Genomic DNA, 17,123 nt, shown 5'->3' with positions numbered 1-17,123 from the left:
GATCACATAATCCACACCTCACACCAAAAAGTCACACAGCTCACACACCTCTCACCTCCCCAACCACAGGCGTATGCGTCCAATTAAATTCAACACACACGCCACCTAGACACAGAGACACACGCAGACACAACCTGCATTGATAATGTGCACATCTAATGTCACACGTTTGTGGCATACACAGCCCCTCAGCCAGCTCTGCTGGCCCACTGCCTCCTCCCACCCCACCCCATTCCCATATGCACGTGTACACGCACGGGCACACACCCACATAAACACACATACACTCTCACATACTTGTCAACTGGCTCCTTGCCTCAGACCCCTCAGCCCTTGCTTCACCCTTTCCTGTCCAGAATTGCAGGAGCAGCCACCACACAGACACATGACACTCAAACACCGGCACTCAGATCCCAATATCTATATTCCCCAAGCAATCCCAGAACGTGCCACAGTGACTCTAAGCCAGCCACCCAGGCTCCAAACACGTTGGCACACACAGCACCCCCTGCCCCAACTCATCTCTGACAAGACAACCCCTGGAAGCCATCAGGCCCCTGCAGTGGCCTTTCCTGGCCACGCAACAGCCAGCAACATACACAAGCACATATACAACCCCATAGGGAAGTTGCTCCTGCAACAACTCCATTGTACAATGACAGCCATATAGCCACAGACACACAAGTTCCCCACACACAACAGCCATACACCCAGCTACCACTCCACAGCCACAACACTGCCTCCCCGGCCACACACAGCACGAAATGCCATAGACTCACAATCCCCACACTTCCTTTCATCTCCCCAAAATAATCCCACTCGCGATGATACATTCATACATGGCACAACACACATGATGACACACAAGACACACCCAACACATGCAACCCAGGCCGTGCTACACACACAGAGGAACACACACAAACACATACACTCTAGACCCATCCAGCCTGGACACATCCCACCGCAGGTGACTGATGCCAGTTTGCAGTCTACGCTTACCCATCCCAAGCCCCAGCCACCCCCATTAAGACCGGGGCAGCAAAGATGAGGGGCTTTATAAGTTACAAAAGCCAGTGCCCACCATGTCATTCTCTCACCACCTCAGATCCCTGGGCACCACCTGAGGGCAGCACACTCCACATTCAGGCCTTTCCACCTGAGCCCACACCATGCCATGCCTGAGAACATGGGGTGCAGGGGAGGTCCCAGGGAGACTAGCCCTGCTCGCTGAGCCTGCCCCCTCCTCACAGCTAAGCAGAGGTAGATTCAAGAGGAAGGGGTGACTACAGAAAGAGACCCCAAAGCAAAGATAGAGACCTAAAGAAAATGGGGAAAGCGACCAAGACAGACCAAGAGAGGTGGGCACATGGGGCAAGAGACCAAATTAGAGAGAGAGCCCAGAAACACTTGAAGAGAACCCAGAGGAGAAGCCCGAAGGATAAAGTGGGACTGCTGCCCCCAGAGAGAAACCAGAGGAGGGCCCCTCAAGGGTAAAGACTCCGGGACCTCCAACACAGGAGGGAGGGCAAGGATCGGGCAGCGGGTCCTGCAGAGGAGGCCAGGGAAGCCCCGATGGAAGGAGGGTTTGGAGTCTGGGTTCCGGTCCAGGCTGAGGACTGAAGTTCAGATGTTTGGGTGGGAATCTGAGCGGGTGACCAGTTGAGGTTGTGGAATGGAGGTTCGGTACTTGGGGTGAGGTTGGCTCTGAGGTGGGGTCCTGGAGGACAGCTGGGCGTTCAGGTGCTCTGGGTGTGCTGGGAGTCCTACATAAATGGTGAAGGTTCCAAGTCCTGGGCAGGGGTCCCCACTAATCTAAGGAAAGGGAGTTCGAGGCTTGGGCAGAGCTCTCAGTGTGCACTGCGGTCCCAGCGTGGACTGGAAGCTCAGTGCTTGGGGTGGAGCCCCGGATCCAAATGGAGTTCGGAGTCTGAGGTGACGTTTGGACTGAGAGCCGGGGCATCAAGGGCTCTTGGTCTGCGCAGCCGTCCCAGCACTGGAGTAGAATTCGGAACTAGGGGAGGGGTCTCCTCCCTGAGAAGGGTTCGGGGAGCTCGGGGGCGGGTGGACCGGCCCGGCGCTCGCCGGACACCCCGTTCTCCTGGTGCCCAGCGCGGGGGCCCCCCTACCTGCAGGCTGTCGGCGCATGGCTGCGGCGGCGGCGGCGGCTCGTCCGGCTTGAGGAAGACCTGCTGGCCCCGCCTGAGGAATTGGACAACAGCGATGAGGATGTGGTGCAGCACCAGGACCATGCTCGCAGCCGCCCGCCCGCCCGCCGGCCCGGCCGCTGCGCTCGGTCAGCGCGTCCGTGACAGCTTCGCCGGGTCCGCGCGAGTGTCCGCCCCGGCCCCGCCCTGGCCCGCCCCCCGCCCGCCCCCGGCCCGCCCCGGCCCCGCCTATGTCCCCCGCCACCACGGACCGCACCTCTCGGCCGGTCTGATCCTCCGACCCCACCGGACCACCCCCGCCGCCGTCACCCCGCTTCTCCCTCCGCCCTCGGTTCCCTCGGCCCTTCCAGCTGGCCTGCTGCTGGGACCCCGCCAGGAAGCCGGCTCTCAGCCTGCGCTCCCTGGCCCTCGCCCAGTCGCCACTTCCCTCGCATCTCGCAGGGGTTGCTCTCAGGGCCCCCACCCTGTCTGATCGCACCCTGTCTTCCCGCCACCACTTTGGGTCCCGGGCCCGGCCAGAGCCCCAGGCGGAGACCGGCGCAGTGGGGTAGGGTGGGGAGGGAAGGAGAAGGGGAAGCGGGGCAGGGGCCGCGGACACCGCAGGAGCCTCGGGCTTGCTCCTCTCCCTGGACCCGGGAGGCAGGGGGAAGCGGGGAGAATGTTGGAGGTCACTCCGAGACGGACAGGCCCCCGGAGCAGTCGCCAGTCTGCGAGGGAGACACGTGTGCACAGACACGGAGCGCACACATAGCGGCCGCTCCTGACTGGGCCCCCAGGCCTGGGCGGGCAGGTCTGCGTCGGCGTCCCCGGAGCCGGAGAGGGTGCAGGCCCCAGGGCCACACGGTCCGCAGTTCCGCGGTGGGACCAGCGCGCCTGGAGCGCGTTTCTCCGCAGAGCGGCTTCTGGATTAAGGCGCCTGCGGCAGCCGCGACGCTCCTGCGCCCCCTGCCGTCCCATCGCGGCAGCGCAGCCCAGCCTCAGTCGCCGGCTACCCGGAGGGGCCGCGTGGGGGTTCAGCAGGTAACCGGGGTCAGCTCCCTGCCAGGACCGACCCGGTTAGCCTTCGCTTGGCATGAAAGCGGCTGGGGCGGCGGGACGGCTCTGGACTGTAGAGTGTGCTTGGGTCTCGTTAGGCCTTTGCCAGCGACTTGCTGCCTGACCTTGGTGCATCCCCTCCCCCCACTCCTGGGCCTCAGTGTTCTCATCTCCCTCACAGGACCGCCAGAAGGATCAAACCCGGGAATGGCGAGAAGGCAGAGTCCCCGACAGCCCTCACTGGGACCTGACCTAAATCTGCCCCCCCCCCCCACCCATGCACTGCCCACCCCTCTCTCTGTAGCTCTCCTCACCAACTCTTGAAGAGTGACTCAGTGAGCCCCTAGCCTCCTGGCCTCCCAGCCTCCGTTGGGTGATTCATTGGGGCCCTTTCTCCCTGGGGACCGATTTCCTCAATATTGAGTCACTGTGCCCAGTCCTGGACACAGTCCAGGCAGCTGGCACATAGCCTTGGCAGAGCCGGGCCACCCCACCAGCTCAGGGGGCGGCCCTGCACGCTAGCATTTCTCCAACCTTTCTTTCTGAGGCACTCTCTGGCATGCTCTCCCCTACTCATCCTCAGTGGCTCCCTACCACCAACACAATATAGCTGGAGCCCTCAACCTGGCGGGCCAGAACCGCTACAGCTGAACCCTCATTTGTTCATCCAGCTCCAACTCCCCTCCCACCGTTCCTTACACTTCTACTTCTTGCTCTTCTCACATCAGTGACTGACTCACTCTCACCTCCAGGCCTCTGCCCATGCCGCCCCGCCCCCAATGCCCTCCCAGATCCTCTCCTCCTGCCTGTCATTTAGGGGTCATTTGAAGATGCACCTCCTCTGGGAGGGCTTCCCTAGTTACTACCTTATCCCTCTGGGTAGACCTTTTTTGTGTCTTTCCTAGGAGTCACATCGGGGAACTTAGAGGTGTGCAGTAAGTGATCTGGGCCAAGTCAATGTATTTTATTGACTCTTCAAAACAGGGGCAATTCTTCCTATTTATTAGCACTGTAGAGAAGATTGCCTGGGCTACGATGTGTACAGGTTCTGGCCCCACAGGGCCTCCCTTCCTATTTTTGACCTCAGTTTTCTCTTCCGTAAAAGGGGATGACCCATGTAAGGGCTGCGGGAAGGACTAGGTCTCAGCCTGAGCTCAGTGCACAGGTCTCTTGGTAAATTCTGAGCATGGGTCACTGGCTCAGTCCTGGGCTCTGGACAAGCCTGGGTGGGACACAGGAGCCGGGGAGGTACCTGTTTACAGCCACTGGCCGGAGTTACTTGTTCTTCAGGGAAGGCCACCTCAGACCATGGCCAACAGCCAACCCTGCTCTGGCACCGCCACCGTCTCTTGGGCTCCCAACTCCAGCACCACCTCCACGGCACTCACCTCTTGAGAAGTTATTTCTTAAGTCTTATTTGAATCTCTCCAACTCCAGCTCAATGACTGGGGTGGCTGGTGCATGCTGTATACATCCCTCAACTCAGAGTCTTCCTGTGTCAACCTTTCAGATCCAAGCATTCTTCGGAGGGCTTGAGTCCTAACTATGCCTAGACTTGCTATGGGATTCTGAGCAGGCCACAGCACCTCTCTAGGCCTCCATTTCCCCCTCTGCGAAATGTTATTACACGAGAGTCAGTAAAAAAGCGCACTGCTTTCTCTCAGTGCTTGGTAGAGTGCAGAGTCCTTTCACAAACACCCTCTCACACAATCCCTGAAATTCCCCAGCCAGCGCCCTCCCTGAGGGGGCAACCAGGGCTCCTTGAGTTGGCACATTTAGAGGCCTTGCTGAGCTCTTACAGCTAAGAGCAACCCCTGCTCCTAGGACTCCTCCAGCCACACACAAATCCCTGCCTCACTCCAGCTCCACGTTCTGTGATCCTGTGCTGGGTTCTCACCCTGACTCATGTTAGAATTGCCTGGGAGCATTTTAAATGCTGACTTCTGGAACCCCCATCCCAGCTATTTGCAAAATCCCCAGGTGATTCTAATTTGCTGCCATGTCAGAGAACCCTAGGTAGGTGCATCTCCTCCCGGGCTGACATCTGTCCCATGGAGGTGAGGGCCAGGGCTGGCCCCTACGGGCCGAGTGTGTACATCCGGAACTGATAGGCTTTCACATGTATTGAGCACACACTGTGTGCCTCACGTTTCATCTTCTCAACAATGACATTAGGTGGGATCTATTTTAGTCACATTTCACAGATAAGGAAAACCGAGGCACAAAAAGACTAAGTAACTTGCCCATGGTCACACAGCTAGCAAGTAGTCAAAATTCAAACCCAGGCCACCTCGCTCCAGACTGTGCCTTAAATAACATTCCTTGGTTATTGAGCAAAGGCAAGTAAGGAAATCAGATTTCCCAGCTCTTCTTTTGTTCCTAAGAATGCAGTGACTAAGGGTCCTACTATCCCAGTGTCTGTACCCTCTGCCATCTCAGACACCAGGAAGCCCAGCCCCAGCCCCAGCTTTCCTCCCAGATCCAGCTCAGGAATGCCTAGCCCAGCCCCTCTAGTCAACTCTTTTTGTCTCCCCACCTTAGAGGCCACTTGGCCTGGAAAAGGTGACTCAGCTGTCAGCCTGGGTCCTGGACCCACTCAGCCTCAGGCCCTGTCCAGGCACCAGCCCTGCCTTGTTCCTAATAAAAATGACACCTCTCATTGGTGGGACCTTGTGCTGCCAAAGCATTTCCTCACCCAGACCCCAACCAACAGCCTCAGGAGGCACAGCGTTAGCCACATTTTACAAATAGGGAAACTGAGGCTCAGAGAAATCTAGATACTTCCTCGAGATGGCACAGCTGGTTACTACAGGAATGTGGACCCAAGCCTCTAGACTCCAAACCCAGTGCTCTTTGCACCAAGGACGAGCAGCTACTATGTAACCCAGGCTCCTCTCGGGCAGGTTCCCTCTGACCATGTTCACCCTCTGCTCATAACCTTCACTGCACTCCCCATGGCCTCCAAGGCAGCATCCAAAGTCAGTACAACATGCAAGGCTCATCCCCAGTGACTTTTTCCTGCTGCTTCTCCTGCCGCTTCCCATCTAGCCACGCCTGACTCAGCTGTACCCCGAACTTCTGGCTTTTTTCTTTTTGTTTTTTTTGAGATGGTGTTTCACTCTTGTTGCCCGGGTTGGAGTGCAACAGCTCACCATAACCTCTGCCTCCTGGGTTCAAGTGATTCTCCTGCCTCAGCCTCCCAAGTAGCTGGGATTACAGGCATGAACCACCATGCTTGGCCAACCCTCTGGCTTTTCTTCCACCTCCTTGCCTTTCCCCAACCTGTTGCCCTCCTATTTTGAATGCCCTTCCAAAGGCACATCTGCCTACCAATATCATACTTTTGTTCATTCATTCATGCCATAAATATTTACTGGGAATGTACGCCATGCCAAGTATTGAAGGTAAAGAAATTTAAGTCAGATCTTTCAAGATGCAGGGAAAAAAAAAAAAAAAAAAAAACCATCCAAACAGAAGTAGTTCCCACCAGTATCTCCCCAGTCTACACTGCCTTCTTCCTTCTTCCCATATCCCCAGCCCTCCCTCAAGAGTAGGGACTGTCTGATTCTTCCCTGAGTCCCCATGGTTGAGCCAGGCTGGGAGCCCTGTGATGCCCAGTGAGCTCTGGTAAAGAAGCTCCTTCTCTCCGTCTCCCACACTTGGTCCTGACAGACCCTCCATAGACTGTAAGTCTTTTCCCATCCCCCACAACCACGTTCCCTGCTTCCACCGGCCTGTCTGCTGCCTGACAAGCATCTATCCTATTGCCATAGACCACAGTTAGACCACCCTGGAAGCTCAGGTTCAAACTTGAGCCCTTCCCTGACATCCTGGGTGACCTCAGGCAAGGCTTTGACCCTCTCTAGCCTCAGACTTCTCAGTAGGCGTGAAGGTTGGCCTGCTTCTCTTTGAGTGCTCAGGAAGCTGAGGTGGAGGGAAGTAGTATCCAGGCAGGCCTCCCTGGGCAGAAGGTACCTCTCTGGGCCTATGCAGGCACCAGGCCCTAAGATATGGGCAAGGGCTAGATCCTGGTATTGGAGGCCTCTCAGGAGAGGCTGTGTGTGACTTGCTCTCTCTGTGACCTGGGCTAGAGCCCATGGACTAAAAGAGGGCCCTACTTTCAAGGGCTCTGTGAAGGGACAATCTAAGATGCTTCCTGCAAGATGCTGACATCTCTGTGGGTTCTGTCTCCATCCAGACCCAGTCCTCAACACTTCAGCCCTAGAGTGCACATGAGTATTCACCTGGGTAGGGGTGAGCCACCCTTAGGCCACTCCATGTTGTGTGTGCATGTGTGTAAGGCTGCACACAGGCTTGCAAGCATGATGTGTGTGAGGGTGGGAGAGGGCGTGAATACAGGTTTCTATCCTTGTGAGGGTGTGTGATACTGCTGTGGTATAGCTGACGTTATATGTATGTACACAGATATGTCTGTGTATCTTCAGGAGTTGACACATGTGTGTACACAGATAAGCATGTGTCTGTGTGCAGATGCGAGTGTCTATGCACATATATGTGTGCAGTTTTGTACATACACAAGTGTCCAGGAATAGCATGAGTGTGCTTTCACGTGTGAATGTGTATGCAAGTATGTGACATGTATGTATGCTCAAATTCCCACCTGCCAGAGGTGCTGCCCATGGCCAGCAGTCCAGATCCAGCTCTGTGTGTCTGCTGGCTATGACTCCAGGTGTGGCTGTAGCCCTCACAGGGAAAGAATGTGGCCATAGGCAGGTGCTGGGGACAATGTGGATTTCAGCTCCTGCTGGACAAGGCCTGTTCCCAGAGCCCTGGCAGCAGCTCTGGTCAGGAAGGGCACAGGCGGAGTGAACTCAGGCCCAGGGGATGAGTGGCTGTGTGGTGGGTCAGCCACAGGTCTCATCCATTTTCATGTGGTTTGCATGCATGTTTGTCTTGTCTGCAGCAGATGGCTGGCCCCATGACCCTCGGGGGAAGGGACCCCATAGGATTCTAGTCCAGGACTAGTGTAAGACCGGTCGGCTCACAGGGGCTGAAGTCCAGGGAGCACAAGCCCCAGCATACCCTAGGCCTCAGTATCTGCTCCCCCTCATCCACAGACCCCAAGATCCTTCCTTTTAATAGGCTTCCCTGGGCTACACAATCATAAACACGTACACCCCTATGCACAACTAAAGTCTTTCCACAGATACACGTCCATGTTCCTATCACTCCTACACCCTAGTCCTATGCACATCTTCGGGCACATGCTCCCACGGCTCCTACACAGGCACAGGTGGCCACGCCTGCTTCTGTGCTTCCTCCCAGGACCACTGTGCCTCCTTTTTGATGCCCACAATGGCTGGAGTCATTTCTTCCACACCCAAGTCTGACTCTGCCTCACCCTCACCCATATGGCTTCCCATTGCCCGCAGGACAATTGGAGCGCTGGTCTTGGCCTTCAAGGCCTTCCAGGTCCTTAAGCCTGGGGAGAGCCTCCTCTCATGCTGCGCCCACACTCTGCTTTCCGGCCACACTCCACCTTCCGGCCACACTCCCCACCGCTCACCAACACTTCTCATCACGGTCTGGAGGAGCTCAACCTTCCCACCATGCTGTCAGCTCTGTTTTGCTCACTGCTGTTTCACCCCAGCAAACAGAACAAGTCTTGACCCAGAAGAATTGCTCAAAAAGACATCTACAGACTGCAGGAGTCAGTGGTGGAACTGCCTCCCAGCCAGGTCTGCCCCATTTTGTAGGACTTGCCCAGATGTATTTGTGTCCCTGTGTGCCTCCCCCATCAGACTGGGGCTCTTCCAGGCAGCGGCTGAGTCGGATTCAGCTCCACATGTCCATGTCCAGCATAGGCTGGGCACAGAGCACAGGAGTTGGGGGTGGATCAGAGGCAGAGCCTAGGGTGCAGCGACCCCTCTATGAGGCCCAGTGGCGTCTGAAAGGTGGGGTTGGTGGGGCCACCTGGGCCAGTCACACAAAATATGATTGTCACAGAGAAGTGGCCTCCAGACTGCTTCCTCTACCCTATCTGAACCCCTTTTTGGAGTCACTCTAGCCATTCAGCCCCTGCCCGGCTTGCACACTTCCAGGGACAGGGAGCTCACTTTCTTACCAGCTGGCTCCTTCCCATGTGGGATTGCTCTGCCTCACACTGACTCCTCCCACAGCGCCATCCTGTCAACCCCTGCTCATCCTGAGCCACAGATTCCCATGGAAACCAGAAAGGAAGATGAGCAATAGGAGAGGCAGATGCCAGCCTTCTCAGCAGCTCTAACCTGTCCAGCTTTGGGCGGAGTTGGGAAAAGGAGCTCTTGCTTCTCAGCCTACACCAGGGACAGAGAGTTCCCCTAACCCCACCCGCCACTCTCAGAAACCTGCAGCAGCACAGAGACAACCCTGAGAAACTTTTTTTTTTTTTTTTTTTTTTTTTTTTTTTTTTTTGAGACGGAGTTTCACTCTTGTTACCCAGGCTGGAGTGCAATGGCGCGATCTCGGCTCACCGCAACCTCCGCCTCCTGAGTTCAGGCAATTCTCCTGCCTCAGCCTCCTGAGTAGCTGGGATTACAGGCACGTGCCACCATGCCCAGCTAATTTTTTGTATTTTTAGTAGAGACGGGGTTTCACCATGTTGACCAGGATGGTCTCGATCTCTCGACCTTGTGATCCACCCGCCTCGGCCTCCCAAAGTGCCGGGATTACAGGCTTGAGCCACCGCGCCCGGCCTTTTTTTTTTTTTTTTTTGAGATGGAATCTCACTGTGTCGCTCAGGCTGGAGTGCACTGGCGGAATCTCAGCTCACTGCAACCTCCACCTCCCAGGTTCAAGCAATTCTCCCGCCTCAGCCTCCCTAGTAGCTGGGATTACAGGTACCTGCCATTATACCCGGCTAATTTTTGTATTTTTTGATAGAGATGGAGTTTCACCATGTTGGCCAGGCTCGTCTCAAACTGCTGACCTCAAGGGATCTACCTGCCTTGGCCTCCCAAAGTGCTGGGATTATAGGCATGAGCCACTATGTCCGGCCAACCCCAAGAAACTCTTCAGCAACCTCCACTGAGCCACATCCGCTTGCTGAGCCCCCATCCTTCTCTCAGAGTCTCCACCCTCTCAAAAGGTCTCCCACCCACAAAGCCCTTGCCTCCTTCCTAAGCCCCAGCCCAGCACTAAATCTCCAGCCCCTTCACTGATCCCACACCCCTCACTGAGCCCCACGCTCTCTCTCATCTCCCATGCCCCAACTCACCGCAGATAAAGGTCCCAGTCCCTCCCCAATCTCCTCTCCTCAGTGGCAGCTCCTGCTATCCAGTCTGCAGGACCTGGAGGGGGTGCTCTGACACCAGCCCTAGGGGTGCCATGGAGATGCCTCTTCCTGACCCTGGTAGAAGGCTGGGTAGGGGACGATGGAGGCAGGCTGGTCCTCTGCCAAAGGCAGCCACCCAGAGCCCTGCCCTGCACCACCAGACAGCTGCAGCCCTGAGGCTGCTCGGCTTTCCTCCACCTGCTATTCCTGGGCTGGCTCCATTCCAGAGGTGCCTCAGGCTAGAGTCAGTCACTGACCACAGTCCCCACTACATACACACACATACATACACACACACACACACACACACACACACACACACACACACACACACACAGAGAGAGGCTACTAAGAGCTGAGCCCATCGGGGATAAGGCAAGAAAGTCTAAGCAACAGGAACCAAGGCCTCATGCTAACTCATAACCATCACACAGGGAGGCCCCTGTCTATGGCTTCAAGGCTCCAAGAACTCCCAGACCTTCATGTTCTTAGAAAATCAAAGGCTCTATTATAACACCCCATCATTCAAAGAGTCTGTGCTGCTTACATTCTATGAATACGAGAACCTGAGATCTTGAGAACGTAGAAGCCCAAGATTCTAACATTCTATTGTCCTGACTGCCTGAGTCGCCCAACTGCAGGACTCCAGGACTCCAGCACCCGGTTTCTATGCCCCTGAGAGTCTAATTGTCAGTAGGCTTGAGTCTCTGTGATGCCAGGTAAAGGGGAGGGCAGCAGTAAGCACCTGTGCCTGCCTGCAGTAGGGGATACTAAGGACAAGGACTGGGAAGCCCAAGGAAATGAACACCCACTCCCAGGCGGTGTCAAGGGAGTGATGGGTGTCCTGGAAGGGGGACACAGGGAGGGGCCAGGGTCTGGGTGGGTGACTCAGTCTAAGCCCCCCCACTCTCCGTCTGTGCAACCTTAGAGCCTCCTGGAGCCCCTGTTTTCTCACATCTAAACTGGGGATCAACTGGCCTTCCTTGGAAGGTAGCTGTGAATACATGAGAAGAGGCTCAAAAGTACTTAACAGAGAGCTTGGCACTCCTGACAGCTCAGTAAAGAATGTTGCTTGTTGTCCTCACGCCCCAGCAGGCCTCAGTGTCCTCTGGCAGTGCCAGTGCCCATGGCTTGGGTATACGATGTTTAACCCTTTCCTGGCCGCCCCAGTGACATGAGACTTTGTCCTCAGTGCCCTCCCTGCCAAGTCTACTCATTTCCTCTCCTCCCTCCCCACCTTCCCTGGTGGCCTGAAGTCCTTAATGCAGAAGACAGGCCTAAAAGGAGGGAAAAGCTGGGACCTCCCACTTCTGAGCCTCAGTTTCTTCATCTCTGCAATGACAGCGTGAGGCCTTCAATGGACACTTGGTGGCCCCAGGATTCAGGCTGTGTGGCCATGGCAGTCTTGGTGGGCAGGCCTGGCAGGAAGAAGAACCAGTGAGAGCCCCTCTCCCAGGGCCGAGTGACAGGGCAGAAGTAGGGAGCAGCATGAGAATTGGCAAGGGGGCCCCAGTGTGGGTCCCCACCCAGCAGCCCCAAATGCTAGAGGAGAAAATGATCAAGCCCATCCCTTTCCACCTGGCAAGAATATACCTCCCAGAAGACAGAGTCCCTTTTCCATGTGCCCCTCAGCTTGCCTGTTTTGTTTTGTTTTGTTTTGTTTTGTTTCAGGCGGGGTCTCACTATGTTGCCTAGGCTGATCTGGAACTCCAGGGCTCAAGGGATCCTCCTGCCTCAGTCTCCCTGGTAGCTGGAATTACAGGTGCATGACATGGCACCCAGCTTAGCCTGGCTGCTTTCGGCAGAACCATTTCCAGATACGTACGGCCCCTGATCCTCCCTAAACACTCCTGCATGTGTGAGGTGCGGGCCAGCCTCCGCTCGCTTGCTTACCCCATTCCACAGGCCTGGAGAACCCTCCTCCTCCCCTCTGCCAATTAAATCTTAAACAACTTTAAAGGGGAAAATAGGGGAATGGCCATTGATGATCATCTTCTAAATGCCAGATCTATTCTCTCATTTCATCTTCATATTATTAGCCCAGTTTTGCAGTTGATGAAACTGAGGCCCTGGTACCTGAGATCATTTGTCTAAAGTCAGGCAGCTAGAAATGGTAGAACAGCAATTTCAACACAGCCCCTTCCAGCTCCCAAGCTCATGCCTCTTGCAGCAGGCTGACTGAGGCGGGGGGGCGGGGGGGAGCCCAGGACTTCCCCCAGCTCCTTCCTTGCCTTCAGGGCCATACTTGAGCAACTCCTCCCACCCCAGCAGTCCCCTCAGCTCCAGAAGGCAGAGACCACAGTCCCCTCCTCTCTTGCCTCCTCAAGTTGGAGGCAGCCTAGAGTCTGGCCACGCTTCCTGATTGATCAAAAGGCGCTCGCTCGATTGGCAAAGGCTCCCGTGGTGGGACTGGGAGATGTGGCATTCTGTTTCTAGGCACCCGTCGCTATGGAAGCCAGGTGCTGCCAGCTCAAGGCCTAGCAACAAGGCACAGTGCAGGATGGAGGCCATTGCTGGGGGCTTCTGAGGCAGCCAGCAAGAGAGAGGGAGGGTGGACTCCATCTGTTCTCTGGGCTAGAGGGCTGGACCTGCTGCCCGGCTGGACTCTTGAGGGGAAGAAGGAAGCAGAGAGGTCAAGACCAGTCAGGCCCTGAAAGACAGAGGCCCAGAGATAAGGGCAGAGAGAAGCATACAGAGAAAAACAAAGGGAGTTCAGAGACAGTGAAAGGCAGAGACACCATCATACAGCAAGAGATTCAAGAAGGTGGAAGAAGACAAGAGCTGGCCAGAGTCTCGGAGACTGCTTAGAGAGCAGAGGCAGGGAGGGCCTGATTCCCAGTGAGGCCCCACTCCCGACTCCCAGGGAGAGAGAGGGTGTGCCAGGGAGCAGGGGAGAGCCGCAGGGGAGTGACAGAGATGGATGGAAGCATGACAGGAGGAGATAAGCCCGAGGCCAGAGGCAATATAGGGACAATGATAAAGGACGAGAGGAGAGGACCGCAGAGGGACAGGCAGGGAACGCAGACGCGGAGACAGAGCAGACGGCACTGGAGCAAAACGGTAGCAATGCCAGGTCAAGGGCACCGAGACCACCAGAGTCCTGAGCTGGCCCATCCTGGGCCCCTCCTCCTGAGTCTGCCCATCAGTGGCTTGGGTGTCTTCCTGCAGCCTGGCCTCTTCCCTAGAACGCAGAATCATCTGGGCACAGAACCTCAGAAGAGAGACTCTGGAGGTCAGAGGTCACATGTTTCTCTTACCCCCAAGGGGACAGGTCTTGCCCAAGATGAAACAATGAGGCAGTGCCTGAAATAGCAGGAAGTCAGGGCTTGGGAACCCAGTCCAGAGATCCTTGCCCACCCCCACCCAGAGCGACACCACTCCTAGTTGCCCATGGGAGCTCAGTTAGTGCAGAGAGGCACATTTGTCCCCGTATCAGAGTGAACAAGGAGCTGACAGAGCCTAAGACGGGACACCTCGATGGGGGAGCAGAGCTCGAGCCCTGGGATATTTACTTCCCTCTTCCTCGACAGCAGGCCCTGTGTCAGGGCCCTGGGGACCCACCAGTGACCGGCGGACCACAGCTGCCCACCCAGCGCTAGGACCAGGGGAGGCAGGTGCTGGAGAACCCAGAGCAGCCTAGCTGTTCGGTGTCAGGGAAGTGGCAGATGCTTGACAGGCAACATCTCATTTAACCCTCACCAGAGCCTGTCATGGATGAGAGGGCTGAGGAAAGCGATTTGCCCTAACCTCCACCAGCCAGCAGGTGCCTGAACCGTGGCTCAAGCCTAGCTCTCTTGAGGCCAGTGCAGGTGGGAGAGCCTGGGGAGGAAGCAGCCAAGAAGGAAGGTGACTAGGCCTGCTCAAGAGCCCCTCCCAGAGAGTGTGGGGTCCCAAGGGAGGGTCCCCAGCCCTCCTCCAGCCACCACTGCTCCCAGCACAAGGCACCTCCTCTCCCCTCGGCAGCACGCTCTCCTCTGCCCCAAGCTACCTCTCTCTGGGATTGCTAACCCTGTTAGCCGCACCTGCCAGCCAGCCTGGGAGCTCCCGTGCCCTCAGAGGCACCCTGCTGCTCTTGGTTTCTCCAGACTCTTACAGGAGGAACGAGATAGGATTAATTCAGCACCCACTATGTGCCCCTTTACATTTCTTATCTCATCATATTGTCTGTTGAGGTCTCCAAAGGCTCTGAGGGGGGCTTGTCTCATCTCCCCAAAGCTCTAGCCCCTGGTCCCCCTACCCACCCATCCCCAACCACCACAGGGTGACTCTCGAAGCACCCACCCAAGATCTGCCTCTGGGGCAAGGCGAGACGGTAGCAGCAGGCACACAGGTGCCTGGGAACTGAGAGTTTGATTCTCAGCCTCTATAGCGCCCAGGGTGGGGACAGTGGGGAATCAGTAGGAGGTGTGAGGCTGGCAGGAAGAAGGCAGGAGCAAGGGAAGGGAGCCAGGGCAAGGCGGGCAGCTGCACACCAGCCTTGCCCTACACATACCCTGTACGCACTCCGAGACTGCGCTGCTGCCCAGAACATCGACCCACGGCGCCACACTCCCCTGGGCCCCAGTTCCTGGAAGGAGGCACTGCAGGGATGATCGATTGACTGTCTCCCAGCCTCCCCTTTCTACTGCCTGGAGGCTGCCACCTCCATGCAGCTCCCCAGCCAGCCAGTGCCATAGCCAGGATGAGACAGCCTGGGGACAATGAGCTCGGGCAACCTGAGAACAATGAGCAGTGACCCCTCACCCTCTCTGCAGCCCGCATTCTCCTCATCCGCAAGAACGTGGCCCAGGTAGATGGATGGTACAAGAGCTGAAATGGTAGCCTGTGTTCATGTGTGCACAGGTGAGTCAGTAGAGCAGGAGTTGTGAATGCAAGATGTGAGCCATACAGATCTGGGTTCAAATCCCAGCTCTTTCATTTCCTGGATATGGAACCTATGCAAGCCACTTAACCTCTCTGGGCATGAGTTTCTGTATCTGTACCTTTGAGCTGCCGATTATACCCAACAGATAGGATGAATGAGATGATACCCACGGCTCTGCAACCATGGCTGCCATACAATATTCTTTTGATATACAAAAGCTTTTATTAGTGTTACTGTGAGTGTGTGCACCTGTGTGTGCATGTGCAGGTGCCTTAGGGAGATCCAGAAGGGATTTCTGACTCTCCAGCAAGGGAGTGCAGGCTGTTCCCTAATCCTCGAGCCCCCTAGGGTGGGGGCTGCAGCTGAACTCTCAGCTCAGCGTCGGAGGAAGACCTGCTGTGCCCTCCTTCCCCCAAAATAAAACCACCTGTGTGGGGCAAGGCTGCGTGGGGAGATGGACAGCTTGGCGGCCACCAGGCAGGACTGGTGATTAGGAGGCTAACGGCCCAGCATCCGGAGAGGAATGGGAGGGAGGCTGAGCTGCAGAGCCATCTATCAAGGCTAGCAGGCCCGACCATGCCGCACAGTGGCGGGTAGAGACGAGGGGAGAGCAGTGAGGGGAGGCTGTGTAGACAGGCCGAGGGCCTGGCAGCCAGGCCCAGCCCAGCTACTGAGCTCTCATAACCCTGAGTCACTGTTACCTTGAGACCTCAGTTTCTTCATCAGGATAATGGAGCTAAAGGTTTTTTCTGCCTGGATAAATTCCAGCACAGTAGGCCCAATATCAGGCCCCAGGACCAGGAGGAGTCCTGAGGAGCATGTGAGGGGCTGGGGGGACAGGGGGGCTTGCCTCCTGTAAGTGCCCAACTCAGCCAAAGGCCCCTGAGAACGGGAGGAAGGGGATGGAGCACACAGTCTAGGCTGGGTCTCCAAAAACCTGAGTTGGGATCCATTTCTGTCTCTAATGCCTTGGTGGCCCTGGCCAAGCCCCTAACTTCCCAAATCCTTCCCTGGACGTCTGCCTCCACCCCACCCCCACCCCCACCCCCAACCAGGCCAGTCTGCCAGACACAGGCAGGAAGGACAATCAGCACAGCCCTCACTGATGCAAATTTCATTCAAACTGAGGGCAAAGTCACCCATGTGCTCTCCCCACCTTTCTCGGAGATAGTGGTTACCTAGGAAAATCCTGGCCAGCAAGTCTGGGGCAAAACGTCCCAGCTAGAGTCCAGCCGGACCCAAGGAGGCCTAAGTCTCAGTCTGTCTCTAGACACTTCAGCGAGGTTGAACAAGTCACTTTCCCACCCTGGGCCTGTTTCGCCATCTCTAAAATGAACCCTCCCATTTAAAAATCAAAGCAGCAATAACACAAATCTTCAGGACTCCTCTTTCCCTGGGGACAAACTGCAAACTCCTCACCGCATCCCTCCCTCCCAGTCCTTCTCCAGCCTCGAGTCCTCCCACGTTCTCCACTCTGCATCTCACACACAGGCCACGCTAAACACCTGTCGCTCCCCATCCCACGCTGCTTCATCTCCAACCTTGCCTCTCCACTGAAAGCCTCCTCCCCACTCAACAGGGCAGGGGCCAGGCCCTCCCACAGAGCCATCAGTGGTCCCCACACACCTTCCCTGAGGCCTAGACCAAGAGTTGGTTGTCCCCAACCTCACTCGGCTCCCCGGGGTGACAGCTGAGCCGGCCTTGATTCCCAGAGGAGGGGGAAAGGGCTGGCAGCCCAGGACCTCAAACAGAAACAGGGCTCAGAGGAAGTGGGAGAAGTGGA

At 56.5% G+C, this 17,123-nt stretch overlaps 1 protein-coding gene across 5 annotated transcripts in view; it reads right to left on the bottom strand.

The window, feature by feature from the left end:
- The window catches only part of PDE2A (phosphodiesterase 2A), a 102,829-nt gene that overhangs the window by 65,699 nt on the left and 20,007 nt on the right, over positions 1–17,123 (bottom strand). For 3 of the 5 annotated variants that reach the window (XM_039470773.2, XM_010334293.3, XM_039470775.2), the window contains exon 2: positions 2,130–2,202. In XM_039470773.2, coding sequence (XP_039326707.1) covers positions 2,130–2,202 — 73 coding nt within the window. Of the gene's footprint in view, positions 1–2,129; positions 2,362–17,123 lie in introns of those variants that run through there. The other 2 variants (XM_039470774.2, XM_010334294.3) reach the window with 2 other exon arrangements.

The sequence above is a fragment of the Saimiri boliviensis genome, chromosome 6, assembly GCF_048565385.1.
Source record: "Saimiri boliviensis isolate mSaiBol1 chromosome 6, mSaiBol1.pri, whole genome shotgun sequence".
Lineage (NCBI taxonomy): Eukaryota > Metazoa > Chordata > Mammalia > Primates > Cebidae > Saimiri > Saimiri boliviensis.
This window is presented reverse-complemented; position numbering and strand designations above follow the sequence as displayed.